We start from the raw sequence: 18,603 nt of genomic DNA, 5'->3' as shown, positions 1-18,603 counted from the left end.
CCAGAAGAAAAGTTGTCAGCTTCCTTCGGGTCCCCTTCCCTTAACAAACATGGCTGCCTCAGCCCCCGCCACACAAGTTAATGCCCGGAACTACCACAACCGTCTTCCCCTTATCCTCCACAGAACCGGAAGAATCCGATGGTGGCTGGCGAGGGCCAAGTCTCTTACGTCCTTCCCTCGTTTCACTCTCCCCGCCTCCTCCGCAGAAGCCGAGCGCCAAACTCAAACTCTATCAGGACCCGGACGCCTCTCGGGCTAGGTCCGAGGGCCGGGCCTGTTGGGCTTTTCCGCACACCAGCCGGGACAGCGAGCCAACATGAGCCAAGTTCTGTTCCACCAACTAGTCCCGTTGCAGGTGAAATGCAAAGACTGCGAGGAGAGGTAAAGAGCGCGTCATCCAGTGCCCGCGGGTGGCGGTTGGGGTCAGGCCAATGGGGAAAGATGGCGGTTCCGGCCAGTGGGCTCCGCCTTGCACCTAGGTGTCGAGTCGGGCCCCCCAGGAAGCGGATAGGGAACCCAGAGGGCCCAGTGGTTACCTCTCTCGCCAAGTCGGCCGTTGCAGAGGGGTCTGGAGGAGGGGTGTGAGGAAATAGGAAGCCGGCTCACATCAAGTTAATGTCAAAAACCCTAGCCGTGGACGGAATCGTGAAGATTGTAGCCCTCCTCTTGCCTTTTGACAGATAAGAACTCTGGCCCAGAGAAGTTAAAAAAAAATTACGTGAGGGCTCACAGCCAATTCATGGCAGGGTCAGCGCTAGAACTCAGGCCTTGGCTCGGAGCCTTTTCTCCCCGTTCTCTTTTGAGAGTATGTTGGCAGTAAGGTTCAACTTTTAAAAACCTACCAATTTGGTGGCGTACTTTGGCTCTTCAGATCAGTTGCTTTAAAAAAAAAAAGTAAATTACATTTAACCGACTAACAATGAGAAAATCAGAAACGTCATTGATTAATTCATTCAGTAAATATTGTAAAACACCTTGCTGGGCACTGGGAATACAGTGGTCAGGAAAAACAGTCCTGTTTTTCATGGAGTTTACAATCACTGGAGGAAATAAAGACCAGTCGCACAGAGAAGTTCAACTTTGATTAAGGAGGTGGTTTTGTTGGGGCGTAAATAGAGAGATTTGACCAGAGGTCAGGAGACTTAATTTTTTTTTCTCAGTTCCAACACTCAGTAGTTGTCTCTTTTTTCTTTGAACGTTCTTTCCTCATTTGTAAAACTGATATAACGTGCGTATTCACGTGTTTGTAATGAGGATCAGGTGTGAAATCGTATGTGCAAACTAAGTGGTGTATAAATGTAACATAAAAAATGAAATGAAGACATTGCCTTATTGAGTTGCCGGTAATGTCAAACTGTGGTACATATAGTTCAGAATTCGGTCAAAAATCAGTGGCAAGCCGGTCGAGGAGATGGTGCCAAAACCAGCAGCTGCATATGGAGATCTGTAGGTTTAGTTGATCATTCTTTTAATGCTGTCCAGTATGGTAACCACTAGCCACATGTGGTTATTAGACACTTGAAATGGGGCTTATCTGAATTGTTGTGCTTTACGTTTGAAAATGCACGTTGGATTTTTAAGACTTACTATGAAAAAAGAATGTAAAATATCTCAGTTTTTATATTATGTGTTAAATGGCAATATTTTTGGGTATATTAGGTTAAATACAATGTATTATTAACAGTAATAATGTATTGTTATACTATTATATATTAGTATATAGTATATACTAATTCACCTGCTTTTAAAAGTTTTTTTTAAAATGTGACTTCTAGAAAATTTAAAAGTAGGCTAGGTGTGGTGGCTCACACCTGTGGTCCCAGCACTTTAGGAGGCCAAGGCGGGAGGATTGCTTGAGCCTAAGCTTGAGGTTACAGTGAGCTGTGATTGCACCACTGTACTCCAGCCTGGGTGACAGAGTGAGACCCTGTCTCTGAAAAAAAAAAAAAAAAAGAAAAGAAAAAAATTAAAATTACGTATCTGGCTCACGTTTGTGGCTTGCATTGTATCTCCATTGGACAACACTGTTTTAGAATGATTATAGAAAGATAAAGGGGGCCATGACTTTGGTTTCAATATGGAAACTCCTAGATGGTCTCTTTCTGGTTACATTGCCATCACAGTTAATCTTAAAACTCAATTTCCCTGCTTAGAAACCTTTAATATATTCCTATTATCTGTATAGTAGGGGTCAGCAAACTGGAGCACATGGGCCAGATGTCTCACTGTTTTCATAAATAAACTTTTCTTGGAACACAACCACGCTCATTTGTTTACAAATCGTAGCTGCTTTTGCACAGGAAGGGCAGAGGTGAGTATGGCCTGAGACCTTATGGCCTGCAAAGCCTAAAATATTTGCTATCTGGCCCTTTACAGAGTAATTTGGTGATCCTTGACCTATAGAAAGAACACCCCAGACTCTCTCTCTCTCTCTCTTTTTTTTTTCCCTAGACAGAGTCTCACGGTTGCCCAGACTGGAGTATGGTAGCACAATTACAGCTTACTGCAGCCTTGACCTCCCGGACCCAAGGGTTCCCCCAACCTTAGCCTCCTGAGTAGCTGCAATTACAGGCACATACCACCACGCCTGACTGTTGTTGTTTTTTTTTTTTAATAGAGATGGGGTCTCCCTGTGTTGCCCAGGCTGGTCTTGAACGCCTGGGCTCAAGTGATCCTCTCACCCCAACCTCCCAAAATGCAGGGATTATAGGCGTGAGCCACCACACCCAGCCCAGACGCCTTGGTTGAGTATTTGAGGCCAGTTCAGCTCAACAAATATTGGCAAATGTCTACTGTGTCTCAGGAACTGTCCTACGTGTGGAGGATGTAAATATGCACCCCCCTCCCCATCCCCAACAACAACAAAAGCCAACAAAAACCTGTTTTCATTCTGTCCCTCAGGGAACTCACATTTTAATAGGGGAAATAAAAAGATTTTCCTTGGACAGGCACCATAGCACAGATTAGGAATTCAGGCTCTGGAGCCAGATTGCCTGGGTTTGAGTCCCAGTTCTGCCACTTATTGACTGATCTTGTACAATTTCCTTCTCTGTGTCTCATCTTTAAGCTGATGGTAATAACAGTACCTACTTCATGGTATTATGAGAATGGAATGAATTACTACATATAAAGTGCTTCCAACAGTGACTAGAGCATAATAAATGTTCACTAAATTTTAGGTGTTAATGTGTTACAAATGCATGAAGTAATATAAGTACACTAAAGTCAGAGAAGAAGGAAATTCAGTTGAGGACAGTGGTAATGATCAGGGAACTTCATCTGATGGAAAATTACGCAAAATTTTGATGCCCATGATTTAACACTAATCTGCCTTTTTAATTTTGTGTCCTAAACTTATCTCTCCAATATAAAAGTCTTACAAGCATTCTTGTTACCTTCTGAACGTGCCTGATATTCACTCTGTACTATTACCCCTGCTGTTCTTTGTGCCTCAAATGCTTTTTTCTTTAATAACTTTCAGGTGTGTCTTAAATCCTTTCACTATAAGGACCCTTCAAAGTTGCCTAAGTTGAAATGAATTGCCATTGTTCATGTATTAGTGTGGTGTAGGTGAAAGATCTGAGTTTTCATTTGGGCTCTGTAATGTGACCTTAAACCATTATTTGGGCGTTAAATTCTTTTGTAAAACAGATAATATTTACTTACCAAGATTATTGTTAAATAAGATGGTATATGTAAAATACCTGGCAGGTACTCAGTAAGTGTTGGTAACCCTTCCCTCCCTAAAATGCAATCAGAAGCAAATCTAGGGAAAAGTCATTAATCTCATCTCAATTTGAGGACAGAAACTATGTTTTTTTTTTTGTTTCTGTCATCCTATGCCAAAAATTATTTTTCTTTTTTTTTTTATTTTTGTAGAGAGAGGCTGTCATTCTGTTGCCCAGGCTAGAGTGTTGTGGCATAATCGTGGCTAACTGTAATCTCAAACTTTCGGGCTTAAGCTCTCCTCCTGCTTCAGCCTTCAGAGTAGCTGAAACTACAGGCATGTACCACCATGCCTGTCTCATTTTAGAAATTTTTTGTAGAGATAGGATTTTGCTATGTTGCCCATGCCGGTCTTGAACTCAAACGATCCTCCCACCTCAGCTTCCCAAAGTGCTGGGATTACGGATGTGAGCCTCTGCGCCAGGCCCCTGGACCATGTTTATTTCTGTTTGTATCCCTAGCACCTGGCACAATACCTGGCTTAAAGTACCTTTTATTTGTTTGATTGATAGTTTAAGGTCACAGTTACTGGGTGGCAGAGATGGCCTAGAATCCATTTCTGCTAAAGCATGCCTGATGTTTAGCATACTTTTTATTTAAAAGAACTCATAGCTAAATCTAATGTCAGGGAGGATGTTATGTAGATTTATGCTTTGTTCAGAGTATGACATCTATTGAGATGAGAAATAACATTTTATTGAGTTTTTATTGTTTTATATTGCTCTTATGACATTTCCATTATAAGGGAAAAAATAAGATTTGTGATTTTAGTTAGCATATCCTCTGAAAGCTTGTATTTTTCTATAACATATTTCTAGGGATATTTTTTAACTAAGCATGGGGAATACGTTTCACTTATAGGCCTTCCCTTTTTTCTTTCAACATCTAATGTATATAGGCATTTGGAATATATGCAACAATATCATTAATATGATTGGCAAATTGTCATAGTAGTGTAACTCTTCCAGGATTATGTAAACATTTTAATAAATGGACTCTTCTTGTACTTTTTGCAGATGTATGAAGTATGACAGGACTTTTAAAACCGTAAAGCACCTGCTAGGTGTGGTGGCTCACGCCTGTAATACCATCACTTTGGGAGGCTGAGGTGGGCAGATCACTTGAGGTCAGGAGTTTGAGACCTGCCTGGCCAACACGGCGAAACCCCATCTCTACTAAAAATACAAAAATTAGCCAGGTGCAGTGGTGTGCCCCTGTAATCTAAGCTACTCAGGAGGCTGAGGCAGGAGAATTGTTTGAACCTGGGAGACGGAGGTTGCAGTGAGCCAAGATCACACCAGCCTGGGCCCAGGCTGGAGTGCTCCTGGGCGACAGAGCGAGACTGTCTCAAAAAACAAATAAGTAAAATAAAAATAAATAAAACGTAAAGCATCATAAAAAGTTAAACATCAACTGCAGTATCATACCACTATGGCATTTATATTAGAGAAAACTTCAGAAGATGAAAACCAAACACAATGATGTAGAGCTATCCTCCTGCCTCAGCCTCTGAAGTAGCCAGTATTACAGGTGGGAGGCACTGTGCCCAGCTCGGGAAAGCTTAAATGGAATTGGAGTAACACTCTGATCTGTTTCACATACGTTGCTTTAGATACTAGAAAAATAGGAACAGTGTATTCTCTTGTTTTGAAAATAATTCTTCCTCTCTGTGGTGTAAATTAGTGCTTCTTGTTCCTTTTCAGAAAACAGATACAAGTTATGAGGTAACGTTTAATCTTATTGTACAAATGGAGATTTAGCATCCAATCATATGTTCAACAAGAAACTTAACCAAAATGACACATTTTAAGCCCATATAAAATTACAAGTCAGCATTAAAAAATCTAAACAGTTGAATCTAGCGTTGATCAACTGTTTCCAAATTTTTCTATCAATACTCAATTGCTGTTTATACTTTTTACTTGTGTAATAGATAAGCAATAGTGTGGAAAAGGTTTAAAAGAAGTCCTTAGAAGAAAAACTTAAAATTGAACAAATTCTATTTGTTAGCTTACTTTTTTTCTATCTGCACATCAAATAAAAGCCATTGTTATTTAATTCTGGTAGAATAGTTTGAGAAGTACTTGTGCATAGATATTTTTTACTAATTTCTCCCTTTATTTCCTGAATTATATAAACATTTGTGCTCTATTTGATTAATGTTTATGAGCACTTTCACTTATATACCTCTGTCCAATTCTGGATTCTCTAAGATACAGCATAGGATGTGGAACACTGGTCTCTCTCTCTCTCAGGGCTTAGAGTTACTTTACTCAAGGATAGGTGTAATAAACTTGTTGATGGTACTTCTATGGTTATATTACATAAAGAATATATTAAGCAGATTTAATTCATGGATGTGAAAATACGTTTTTGTATGCGTAAGTGTAGGGAATAGGTTATTTCCTTGATTTTAAACATTCAAAGCATTCTAATATTACTTCACATATTAAGTTTTAATTTTGATTTTTTTTTTTTTTTTGAGACAGGGTCTCACTCTGTTGCCCAGACCTGGTGTGCGGTGGTGCAGTCTTGGCTCACTGCAGCCTCTGCCTACCAGGTTCCAGCATTTCTCCCACCTCAGCTTCCCAAATAGCTGGGACTACAGGTGGGTGCCACTACTCCTGGCTGGTTTTTGTATTTTTTGTAGAGATGAGGTTTTGCCATGTTGAACAGGCTGGTTTCCAACTCTTGACCTCAAGTGATCTGCCTGCTTCAGCCACCCAAAGTGCCAGGATTACAGATGTGAGCCACTGCGACAGGCCACATACTAAGTTTTTAAAATGGAATCAGTCTCTCATAAATCAGTTTAATCACTTGACATGGTAATTTTTTAATGTGAAAAGTTGTTACTAAATTGGTGGTTTGTCTTTCTAGATGTTATTTTAGAATCAGGGCAGTAAGGATATACGAGGTTGTTACCTCATTTAGTCCTCAAAACGTCCGCATTTTACAGTTGAAAAGTTACTAAATTGATGGTTTGTCTTTCAGTAGATGTTATTTTACAATCAGGGCAGCAAAGTCATATATCAGGCTAGTGCTAGGCTCTCCACAGTGTTTATTTTATTTATTCCTCACAATATCCCCATATTACAAGTGAGAAAAATTTAGTTTTAGGTTAAACACTGCTAGATTACTCACTAGTGGAACAACAAGACATTAAGCTTTAAATCCAGTGTGCTTTTCAAACTTCTCTTCGTAAGTTAGAGAACATATGTGGAAAGTCTTGTCGCTTAAGACTGAAAACTTTAGTTAATACAAAAGATAGTGATAACTCATTTCATGTGAATGTTTCTGATGTTTGGGTATGTCTTTTCATACAGGAGAGTAAGTATAAGAATGAGCATTGAACTACAATCAGTTTCTAATCCAGTTCACAGAAAGGTTGGTATTTAGTTCTTTTTTGAAATATCATTTAGGTACATTGTAGATAATTAGTTTTGTTCTTTAAGAATGTGACATCTTTTATTGCATTTATTTTGCTTTTACATTTTGGGCTATTTTGTAACTGTTGCAAATCAAGGGTGGTGGAATCTACTGAGAAAACAACTGAAGGATGATTATACTATGTATTTCTTTTTTTGTTTGTTTTTTTTGAGATGTAGTCTTGCTCTGTTGCCAGGCTGGAGTGCTGTGGCATGATCTCAGCTCACTCGCCTCCCGGGTTCAAACAATTCTCTTGCCTCAGCCTCCTGAGGAGCTGGGACTACAGGCGTGCACCACCACGCCCAGCTAATTTTTGTATTTTTAATAGAGACGGGGTTTCACCGTGTTGGCCAGGATGGTCTCGATCTCTTGACCTCGTGATCCGGCCTATACTATATATTTCTAAAACATACATGAAGAATTGGGGGTTGGGGTGACAGTCTCCTTAGATTTGCCCAGTGCACTTATAAGTTGCATATATATACACACACACACACACACACACGTAAAATACCTTTTATTGCTGTTGGTCATATGTGTGTGCGCGCACACACACACACACACACACACACAGCTGCCTTATAGAATTGGCATTTCATGGTGTAAATGTAAAAACAGTAAACCAAAATACTACAGGGAGATATTTGTGACTCTTTTACTTTACATTTTGAAGAGAGGCATTTAGAGTATCAGTCTCATATAACCTTCAAAAGTGTGAGTCATTAACAGAACTAAGGATATAGAATAGAGCAGGGGTCCCCAACCCCCTGGCCACTTACTGGTACTGTCTGTGGCCTGTTAGGAGCCGGGCTGCACAGCAGGAGGTGAGTGGCAGGTGGGCAAGAGATCGTTACCTCCTACGATCCGCCTCCTGTCAGATCAGCGGTGGCATTAGTCTCATAGGAGTGTAAACCCTATTGCGAACTGTACATGCAAGGGATCTCAGCTTGCTCCTTATGAGAGCAAGTATGCTCCTTATGAGAATCTAATGCCTGATCTGAGGTGGAAGTTTCATCCTGAAACCATCCTTCACCCCCTAGTTCTTGGAAAAATTGTCTTCTACAAAACTGGTTTCTAGTGTCAAAAAGGTTGGGGACCAATGGAACAGAGGACTAAGAAATACAGCATCTGTGCCAAGGGCAGTGCCTCACACCTGTAATCCTAGCACTTTAGAAGGCTGAAGCCAGATTGCTTGAGCCAGGAGTGTGAGACCAATGTAGGCAACATGGTGAAATCCCATCTCTACAAAAAAATACACAAATTAGCTGAAGGTGGTGGCATACTCCTGTAGTTCCAGCTACTTGAGAGGCTGAGCTGGAAGGATCACTTGAGCCTGGGAGGTTGAGGCTGCAATGACCTGTGATAGTGCCACTGCAACCCAGACTGGGCGACAGAGCGAGACCCCATGTCAAAAAAAAACCACGAACTATAGCATCTGTTTTCTGTGTGCCATAGCTTTCCCTGAACACGTTCAGGGACCTAGTAGTATTAGTATTACCTTTGGTTTTTTAAGTAGCCTCCTGGGTGAATTTCAGGAAGTACTTAAATAGAAGCTACTTAAGAACAAGGCATTCTGAGGCAGAGCAGGTGCCTAAATTACTAGTTTTCCAGGGTGAAGATTATATATTATACTTCTTACATGTTATTCCTCATGCCTGCTATACTTCTTCATTTTCTAGCTTTGTGCATAAGTGGTTTAGATTTTTCTAGGATCTTAGCATTTCTTTAGTAGCTATGAGTAGAGATTTTATTTCAAATGTGTTATTAATCTTAATGCCCAGTTCTTTATTAGTGTTACCTCATCTTGTAACTAATGCTGTTTTTCTTTCACCAGTGTTCTCTGGTACATAATTTTGGTGTACTTTTTGTGAGCTCTAGCTGTTACGATGATCTGCCACACTATGTACACTTAGCTACCTGGAAAGTGGTCTTTATGAAAGGTACCTACTTCATTTGAGACTGAAAACAGATGGGATTCCATGTCAGTGGCCACCTGGTTTAGGAGAGAATAGGCCCTTTGGAAGAAACCTGGCAATGTATTACCTGATACCCCTGTCTTCTGAGAGACAGAAGCTTTCTTTTTTCTAGTGTGGATTATTGTCAGTTCTGCTGATATATTTGCCACTTTTGAAATGCTATACCAGTTAATTTTAAGGGAAACTAAAAATAAAATTGAATGTGGTATGTTCAGTGGTAAAGAAAATTTTTGTCATCATGTTATGGTGTAGCAAGGACTGAGTCTAAATTTCCCCAAGCCTCTGATAGGATATTCCTAAACTTTCAACTCCTAGCACCTACTTAACTTTTACACACCTCCATGTGGCTCTCGAAGAGCAGAATGTCTACCCCTATTTAAGATTCTAACTCTGTAAAGACTAATAAAAAATCAGCAGCACTAAAAAACAAAGCTGTCTGCAATATAACTATGATACACTGATGTTGTTGGATTTTTTTTACTTCTGAGAAGGAAGAAATTACTCAAAAAGCCAGATCTAGTAAAAACATTTAAAAACAACAAACTTTCTTTCAGGACTTAGTTATTCGTCTGACTGATGACACGGATCCATTTTTTTTATATAACCTTGTTATATCTGAGGAAGATTTTCAAAGGTAACTGAATTTTTTTCTGATCTTATATTTAATGAAAGAATAAGTTTCTAAGTTTTATTGGTACTGTTCTCTTTAAACACATACCTACATGTTAGATTTAGTTACTTTGGGAATATTGGGCTATTTGTACTGTATTTACTTAGGGTGTTTTGGAAAATAAACATTTTGTGGGTTATTAGAATTCTGCTTAAAACACTTGTGAAGTTTGAAGCTTTTGCTGAATTTATTGATTTTTTTCCCGTTGAATAAATTCTGTGAAAATCAGAGTTCCTTAGCTTAGTTCTTGATTATAACAAAGATTAGTAAATAAAAAAAAGAATCCTTCAGGATGCTAATTATAATTAAAGATAGTAATTGGCTGGGCGCGGTGCCTCACGCCTGTAATCCTGGCACTTTAGGTGGCCAAAGAGGGCGTATCATGAGGTCAGGAGTTCGAGACTAGTCTGACCAACATAGTGAAACCCTGTCTTAACTAAAAATACAAAAATTAGCTGGGTGTGGTGGCACATGCCTGTAATCCCAGCTACTCGGGAGGCTAAGGCAGGAGAATCTCTTGAACCTGGGAGGCAGAGGTTGCAGTGAGCCAAGATTGCACCACTTCACTCCAGCCTGGGTGACAGAGCGAGACTCTGTCTCAAAAACCAAAACGAAGTAATTAAATTTTTTAAAAATTTCTTTTCCTTTCTTCTGTATAGTTTAAAATTCCAGCAAGGTCTTCTGGTAGACTTCTTAGCTTTCCCACAAAAATTTATAGATCTCCTTCAGCAATGTACTCAAGAACATGCCAAAGAAATTCCAAGGTAAGTTGCATGAGAACACTACATTATTAAATTTAATTCAAGACAGACTCTTCTTTGAAACACAAGTTGATGGCAAAATCTTTTCCATTTATTATGAATATCCCTGTTTATTTTCAGAACTGGGGTTAGGCCTCCATTAAATCTCAGATTTTAAGGCATCTTGATTAAAATCAGAAATATTTCTTAATTTTCATGTCTTTGACAGAGGCACTAAAGTTATCCGAAATATTTGGCAGCATCAAATATTTGTTTTTTATATAATGAACTTGGAAAAAGGGAAGACTAAGATTGTATGTGTGTATGGTGCTAATGCCTGATTCCTTTATTGTAACGTTCACCATCAACCTTTTACTTATTGGCTTTATCAGTTGACGATTGTTGTTGAATCAGTTATTTCATTAGGAAGAACAAAATGATGCTTTTCTATCATTTTTTCTATATTAAGTATAATTATTCTATAAAGAACTTTTCCTCAGCAATTAGGGCTATTTGATTACTCAGAAAATTCATAAAGGATAAATGCTTAATTCTTGCATTTAAATTGTCAATTTTTTAGAGTAAAGAGCTGGTAGTCTACTTTTCTGGCACTCAGTGAATTTTTGTTTTTAGTTTTTGCTTTCTCTCTCATTTGTTTCTCATGAACTCATGGACTTTTATATAGTCACTATGTTTCAGTCAATCTTTTTTTTGCCCAATTTATCTTATCTTTTACGATTGGGAGTCCTTTCATATTGGCCCCTATTATTTCAATGTGCTCCCTTTCCTGAGCTTTCTAAGTAGAGAAGCTTCTGATTCAGTGAGAGATTTTCACTATCTCCTAAGTGTGTTATAATGTAACATTTTCTTTTCACAGATTTTTGCTACAGTTAGTTTCTCCAGCAGCTATTTTGGATAACTCACCCGCATTTTTAAATGTGGTAGAGACAAATCCTTTTAAGCATCTTACTCACCTCTCACTAAAACTTTTACCTGGAAATGATGTGGAGATAAAGAAATTTCTAGCAGGCTGTTTAAAATGTAGCAAGGTAAGATTTAAATTTAAGTTATTGTTTTAACAAAATAAGTATCAATGGTCTTTGATAAATTGTTGAAGAGATACGGTGCCATAAATTTTTGCTTTCTGAATAAAGTTTTATGATATATAATGAATTTATTTTACTGTTTTTTATTTAGTCAGGGTATAGTGGGGATAGATCTGGACCAGGAATTGAGAAGCTTAGGTCCCAGGGTTTTTGCCAATCATGTGTGATTTTGGACAGGTCACTTAAACTCTTCTGTCATGGTTTCATCAGCTGGTAGACGTGTATGGAAATAGCTACCCTACGTAGCCAATCTTAAATGAGATAAGATATGTGGAAATGTCTTGACAATTACAAAGTGCTATATGGCAGAAGGAAACAACATAGGGATGCTGCTTGAGTTTTAGAATCTTTCTAGTCAAATACTATAGATCAGTGCATCTCAAACTTTAAATTATCTGGGGATCTTGTTAAAATGATTTAGGTCTGAGATGGAGCCTAAGAATCTGCATTTCTGACAGGCTTCCAGGATGATGCTGATGCTATACTTTGAGTAGCATGGCTATAGATGATTACATTGTTAACTGTGTAATTTTGTTATTTTTATGAATAGGAAGAAAAATTATCATTGATGCAATCACTAGATGATGCTACTAGGCAACTGGACTTTACACAAAAGGTAATTCGAATTTCACTTTGTCTTTGTAAGTCATCCAGATATTGGCGCTGAATTGCTTCCTTGACTCAGTTCCAAGCTTTTATGTATTTTCTTTCAAATCATGCTTCCCTTGAATTTCCTCTCCTCTTTGCCACCCTTCAGCTACCACTTAATTATCTTAATCTGATACTTTCTCTTGTACATACTTGACTTCACACAAACATTTCTGTATCCCCGATATGTTCCCTCGAGTCTTCATTAAATAAGATGTGTATATTTCTGTAACATATTGGTTCTCTGCTCGCCACTTATCGCCTCATTCCTCTGGCCTAAATGACTTTTCAGTTCCTATGCTCTAAACCTTTCCCTTTCTTTGCTGTGTATAGAATTAATTCCTCTGACAGGGTTAGCATCATTTTAGTCATAGCTACAATATTTCTGCCCTAGTCCATGAAATTGAAGGCCAAGAGTTTCTGTTTTAGCTTGTTCTTGCTTTGGTTTAAAGAACTATCTGAAGCTGGGTAATTTATAAAGAAAATAAATTTAATTGGCTCATAGTTCTGTAGGCTGTACAAGCATGGCACCAACATCTGCTTGGCTTCTAATGGGGGCCTGAGGAAGTTTACAGTCATGGCTGAAGGCAAAGAGGAGCAGGTGTGTCACATGGTGAGAGTGGGAGGAAGGAAGTACCACATGCTTTTGAACAACCAGATCTCGTATGAACTAACAGGGTGACAACTCACTTACCACCAAGGGAATGGTACTGAACCATTCATGAGGGACTGTTCCTATGATCCAATCACCTTCCACAGGCCCTGCCTCTACTGTTGGGGATTACGTTTGAACATGAGACTTGGAGGGGACAGACATCCTAACCATATCGGTATCTGATAATCTGCATGGCCTCATGCAGAAAATATCCCTGCACAATGTGGCCCACAGGGCCATGTTACTGGGTTTTATATGTAAGTGAACTGTTCCTTGTAATCAACTTGCTTCCCCCTACCCCTCTTTATTGGGTGGTAAAGAGCCAGATTTAATTAAAAGCTTTAATTAAAAGATAGTTTATCTTGACCTGTGGGCCATTTTGGGTCTAAGATTGTTTTTATTCTGATGTTGATTTCCTAAAATTAAAAAATTTTGTGTAGAAAAAGGCTTTGAACATGTCCTGAAAAGCTATAATTTTGTTTTCTTTAATATCCTTGTAAATATTGGTATATTCTAATCAGAAGCATTACATATTAAGGAGACTATCTTAATGTTTTGTGTTAAACTCTAATGTAGACATTAGCAGAAAAAAAACAAGAATTAGATAAGTTACGGAATGAATGGGCATCACATACAGCAGCCTTGACAAACAAGCATTCTCAGGAACTGACAAATGAAAAGGAAAAAGCGTTGCAGGTAAGAACATTAAAGGAAACTGAAAAAATATCTTTTATTGCTGTTGGTCATTTTGTTAATTTTTAAAGTAATAAATGCTTGCTTTAAATTTTCCAAACATTGCAGAAGTATATAAAATGAAAATAAAAGTTCTATCTTTCAAAGTCTTAGTACCCAGAGATAATCTATAAACATTTTGATGTATTTTTTTTAGACTTTTCTCTATGTATATGTAAATAATATGCAATTTATAAATATTTGCTTATAAACATATAACTGTAAATTATGTTGTTTATATATGTGCCCATTTATGGGTTTTTGGTTTTGTTCTATACTAATGGGGTCTTGTTGGATATATTGATTGTAACTTTTTCTTCACTTAATATGATACCATTCTATATCAGTTAAGATATTCCTTTTTAGTGACTGCAGAGTATTCATTTTGGGTTAACTTAAATTATTTAACTACTTACCCGAATGGTGGTCATTTAAATGCTTCAAAATTTTGGTTATTTTCAGCAATACTGCAATAAGCACTCTTAGTTTCTAGAAGTGAAACTGCAACATACCTATATAAAATACTGATGGACACTGCAAATTTGCCACCCAAAAAGGTTAAACCAAATGAAATCCCAAAGATAAGGTAGTGTATAAGGATACTTATTTCCCCATATTCTTGACATTGTTTTGAACCTTCTTAATTCTTTTTTTTTTTTTTTTTTTTTTTTTTTTGAGACGGAGTTTTGCTTTTGTTGCCCAGGCTGGAGTGCAATGGCGCAATCTCGACTCACTGCAACCTCCGCCTCCTGGGTTCAAGCGATTCTCCTGCCTCAGCCTCCCGAGTAGCTGGGATTACAGGCATGTGCCACCACGCCCAGCTAATTTTGTATTTTTAGTAGAGATGGGGTTTCTCCATGTTTGTCAGGCTGGTCTTGAACTCCCAACCTTAGATGATCTACCCACCTCGGCCTTCCAAAGTGCTGGGATTATAGGCATGAGCCACTGTGCCCTGCTGCCTTCTTAATTCTTAATATTTGCCACCTGATCTTAAGGTAGTACTAGTTTTAGTTTATATTTCTTATATTTTTTGTGAAGATAAGCATTTTTATTTTTTATTTTTATTTATTTTTTTTGAGATGGAGTCCCACGCTCTCTCCCAGGCTGGAGCGCAGTGGTGCGATCTTGGCTCACTGCAAGCTCCACCTCCTGGGTTCACGCCGTTCTCCTGCCTCAGCCTCCCGAGTAGCTGGGACTACAGGCATGTGTCACCACACTGGCTGATTTAAAAATTTTTTTTGTAGAGATGGGGTTTCGCTATGTTGCCCAGGCTGGTCTTGAACTCCTGGCCTCAAGTGATCCTCCTTCCTCGGCTTCCCAAAGTGCTGAGATTACTGGCATGAGCCACTGTGCCCGGTACTACCTTTATCACATACTAAATTTCTTTATGTACTTGGGCTTGTCTTTGGACTGTTGTTAAGAACTAATCTCATTTTCTCGTTCAGTGGAGAGATATAGCTCTTCATTTATTAAGGTCTTATTTGTTGAAAACAGACTTTTTTACTCTTTATCTCTCTCCCTTTTTCTCTTTTCTCTTTTTCTTTTGCAGCCTTGTTAAACAATGTTTTTGTCTAGGGACTTTACAGATTTTTACTGCATAAATGAGACCATCCACTCCCTACCAATACCACTGTGGTTAAATTTGTAATTGTTTATCAGTAGTGTATATTAATGTCATATCCAACCACCTTACTGAATTTACATAGTGTTTCTAAGAGTTTTGAAATTGATTATTTTATGTTTTCCAGGTAGATATATAAACTATAAAAAATAGTAATTTTTCTCTTCCTATGATTAGTGTCCTTTTTTTTCTTGTACAGAAAAGTACTGAATTAATAGTGAAATTTTCATCTTGTTCCAGTCTTTTTTGGTAAATAACTAAAATATCTCACCATTAAATATGATGTTTGCTTTGCATTTGAGAGAGAGGGTTTTCTTTTCTTACTTGCTACCTAAGAATTTTAATTCAAAGAGCGCTAAGTCAGATAAAATGAGTTTTGGGATCTAACCAAATAATTGTGTCGTTTTTCCCCTTTAATAGTGTAATAAATTATGACAATAGGTTTCCAAAGGTGGAATCATCTTCGCATTCTTAGAATAATACTTACATAGTCATAGTGATTTTTAATAAACTATTGTATCAGTTTGCTATTATTTAACTTGGGATTTTTGTATTTTTATTTATTTGTTTTTAGAGACAGAGTCTTGCTCTGTTGCCCAGGCTGGAGTGCAGTGAGGTGCGGTCACAGCTCACTGCATCCTGAACCTTCGGGTCTCAAGCAATCCTCCCACCTCAGTCTTTGGAGTAGTGGTACACGCCACTAGGCCTAGCTATTTTTTTTTTTTTTTTTTTTTAAGAGATGGAGTCTCACTATGTTGATCAGGCTGGTCTCTATCTCCGGGCCTCAAATGATCCATCCGCCTTGGCCTCCTGAAGTGCTGGGATTACTGGCGTGAACCACCATGCCTGGCCCAGGATGTTTGTATTTATATTCATAAGTGACCTTGGTCTGAGATTATCTTTTTCCTGCACATCGTAGTTTGCTTATTGCAATTGTGGGTTATAGACTATGGTATTAGAATTATGCTAGCCTCATGAAATGAATAAGAACATTTTTCAATTTTCTTTATTCTTTGAAACAGTGAAGTAACAGGGAATTAATCTGTACCTTGAGGGCCTGATACAATTAGCCATTTAACACCATTTGGATCACGCACCTAGTTGAAGCATTTATCTTTTTCTTTTCCAGTTTTCTCCATGATTATTGGTCTGTTTAAATTTTCTCTTTTTTCTTGAGTTTTGCTAATTTATATTTTCTTTAAAAGCCATGTGTTTCATCTATGTGTTTTTATTTTTAAAATTTATTATTATTTTTTTTTTTGAAGATGAGGTATTGCTATGTTGCCCAGGCTGGACTCAGACTCCTAGGTTTAGGCAATCCTCCTGCCTCAGCTCCTCTAGAGTAGCAGGGTCTACTGGTGTGTGCCATTGTACGTGGCTACTATCTGTGTGTTTAAATATATTAGTACAATGTCGTGCATATTGTCTTGTGATTTTTTAAATCTCCATACTATTTCTCTTATGTTCTTAGTTTGTTTTGTTTAATGCGACCACATGGTTTTTCTATTGTTTAGTGTTTTCGAAGAACCAGTTGTTCATTTCATTAATGAATTCTGCACTGTTTCCCCCCTCCCCCATTTCACTAATTTCTGTTTACTAGCTTTTTTTTTTTTTTTTGGCTTGATTTTCAAGCAAGTTGTGTTCCTCTTGTTCTTCTTGATGTTGTTGTTAGATTCAGGGGTACATGTGCAAGTTTGTTTCTGGGTATATTGCATAATGCTAGAGTTTGGGCTTCTATTGAACTCATCATCCAAATAGTGAACATAGTGCCCAATAAGTAGTTTTTCAACCTCTACTCCACTCTGTCCCTCCCTCATTTTGGAGTACTCCTTGTCTATTGTCCATGGAAATAAGTTAGATCTAAAACTTTCTTCATGAGGGCATTTGTTTAAAACTCCAGAGTGACTGAAGGATTTGTTTGTATTTCTATATTGCACTTTCTAATAGGATTGTCAGGCAGTCCTTTGGGACTTTATAACCAGGTCAACACTTCTCTTCCTGCTAATAGATAATGTAAAACTTTAGTGTGCATGAGAATCATTTGAAGGGTACATTAGAATGCAGATTGCTGGGCTTCATCCCCAGAGTCTTTGATATGGTTAGTCAGGGGTGGAGTCCAAGAACTCGATTTCCTGATAGGTTCTTAGCTGTTACTGATTATTCTGTTCAGAGGACCATACTTTGATAACCACTGCCATAGGGTGCTGTTACTCAAATTAGGCCAATTTTGTGACTATATAGAAATCTGTCGAGGCAGGTAAACTGCCTTCTGTTATTACTGATGGTTTCTACAAATGTTATAGGGAATAATGTATTATCTATATTTGTCACTTACCTATTCAAGTGGACATTAAATCTGTGTTATCTTTACGGCATTTTAAAAAGGCAAATTTGATTCCTGCATTTTTAATTTTTCTTTATGTTTACACTTATTTCTCATGTTTTCTTTATACCTCCATTTAAAAAAATATACCGAGTAATCTTGTTTCTACACTAATTCTTTGTAGAAGCATTTTTCCTGTGAGGAAAGTTCTAGCAACATATAGAATCACCCATCATCCTTCTATTTCTCATATTATTTTCTTAATTCTGACTTCTATATTTCTTCACTTCATAGAATGTTTTATTAATTTTTGTTTTCCCATTCATATCATTATAATTCCATTCCCAAAACATTTTTCTCATGTAATATTCTTCCAAAACTACTGTGTGCTTTTCTGATGTAAGCCTCTATAGAATATTCATTTGAAAAATATTGCTTTCACCTCTACAAATTCTCCTTTTCTGTTGGACTTTATTAGTCTGAAACTGTTCCTCCAATGATAATTTTTTTTCCTCCAGAATGGAAATTTTTTTTTTTTTTGAGATGGAGTCTCGCTCTGTCACCCAGGCTGGAGTGCAGTGGCCGGATCTCAGCTCCCTGCAAGCTCCGCCTCCCAGGTTTACGCCATTCTCCTGCCTCAGCCTCCCGAGTAGCTGGGACTACAGGCGCCCGCCACCTCGCCCGGCTAGTTTTTTTGTTTTTTTTACTAGAGACGGGGTTTCACCATATTAGCCAGGATAGTCTCGATCGCCTGACCTCATGATCCGCCCGTCTCGGCCTTCCAAAGTGCTGGGATTACAGGCTTGAGCCACCGTGCCTGGCCCAGAATGGAAATTTTTTAGTGTATTTTCTTTCTAAAAATATTGAAATGATTCAGAAGTGAACAAAGTAGAAAATGTAAACTTTATAATCCTAGTTCTCACACTTTTTTTTTTAAACAAAAATCTCCAAGGTTCTGATGTTCACTGGAGTAAAAACCT

General features: G+C 38.1%; 1 protein-coding gene across 2 annotated transcripts in view; it reads left to right on the top strand.

The window, feature by feature from the left end:
* The first annotated feature begins 43 nt into the window (after positions 1-43).
* The window catches only part of SASS6 (SAS-6 centriolar assembly protein), a 48,065-nt gene continuing 29,505 nt past the window's right edge, over positions 44-18,603 (top strand). The window contains exons 1-7 of one of the 2 annotated variants that reach the window (XM_025385233.1): positions 44-381; positions 7,050-7,110; positions 9,683-9,762; positions 10,458-10,562; positions 11,416-11,587; positions 12,195-12,260; positions 13,524-13,643. In XM_025385233.1, the coding sequence (XP_025241018.1) occupies positions 317-381; positions 7,050-7,110; positions 9,683-9,762; positions 10,458-10,562; positions 11,416-11,587; positions 12,195-12,260; positions 13,524-13,643 (669 nt within the window). In that variant the 5' untranslated portion in view covers positions 44-316. The remainder of the gene's footprint in view (positions 382-7,049; positions 7,111-9,682; positions 9,763-10,457; positions 10,563-11,415; positions 11,588-12,194; positions 12,261-13,523; positions 13,644-18,603) is intronic. The other variant, XM_025385243.1, reaches the window with a different exon arrangement.

This window comes from Theropithecus gelada, chromosome 1 (assembly GCF_003255815.1).
Source record: "Theropithecus gelada isolate Dixy chromosome 1, Tgel_1.0, whole genome shotgun sequence".
Classification (NCBI taxonomy): domain Eukaryota; kingdom Metazoa; phylum Chordata; class Mammalia; order Primates; family Cercopithecidae; genus Theropithecus; species Theropithecus gelada.
The sequence above is the reverse complement of the archived record's forward strand: the minus strand, read 5'-3'. Positions and strand labels throughout refer to the sequence as shown.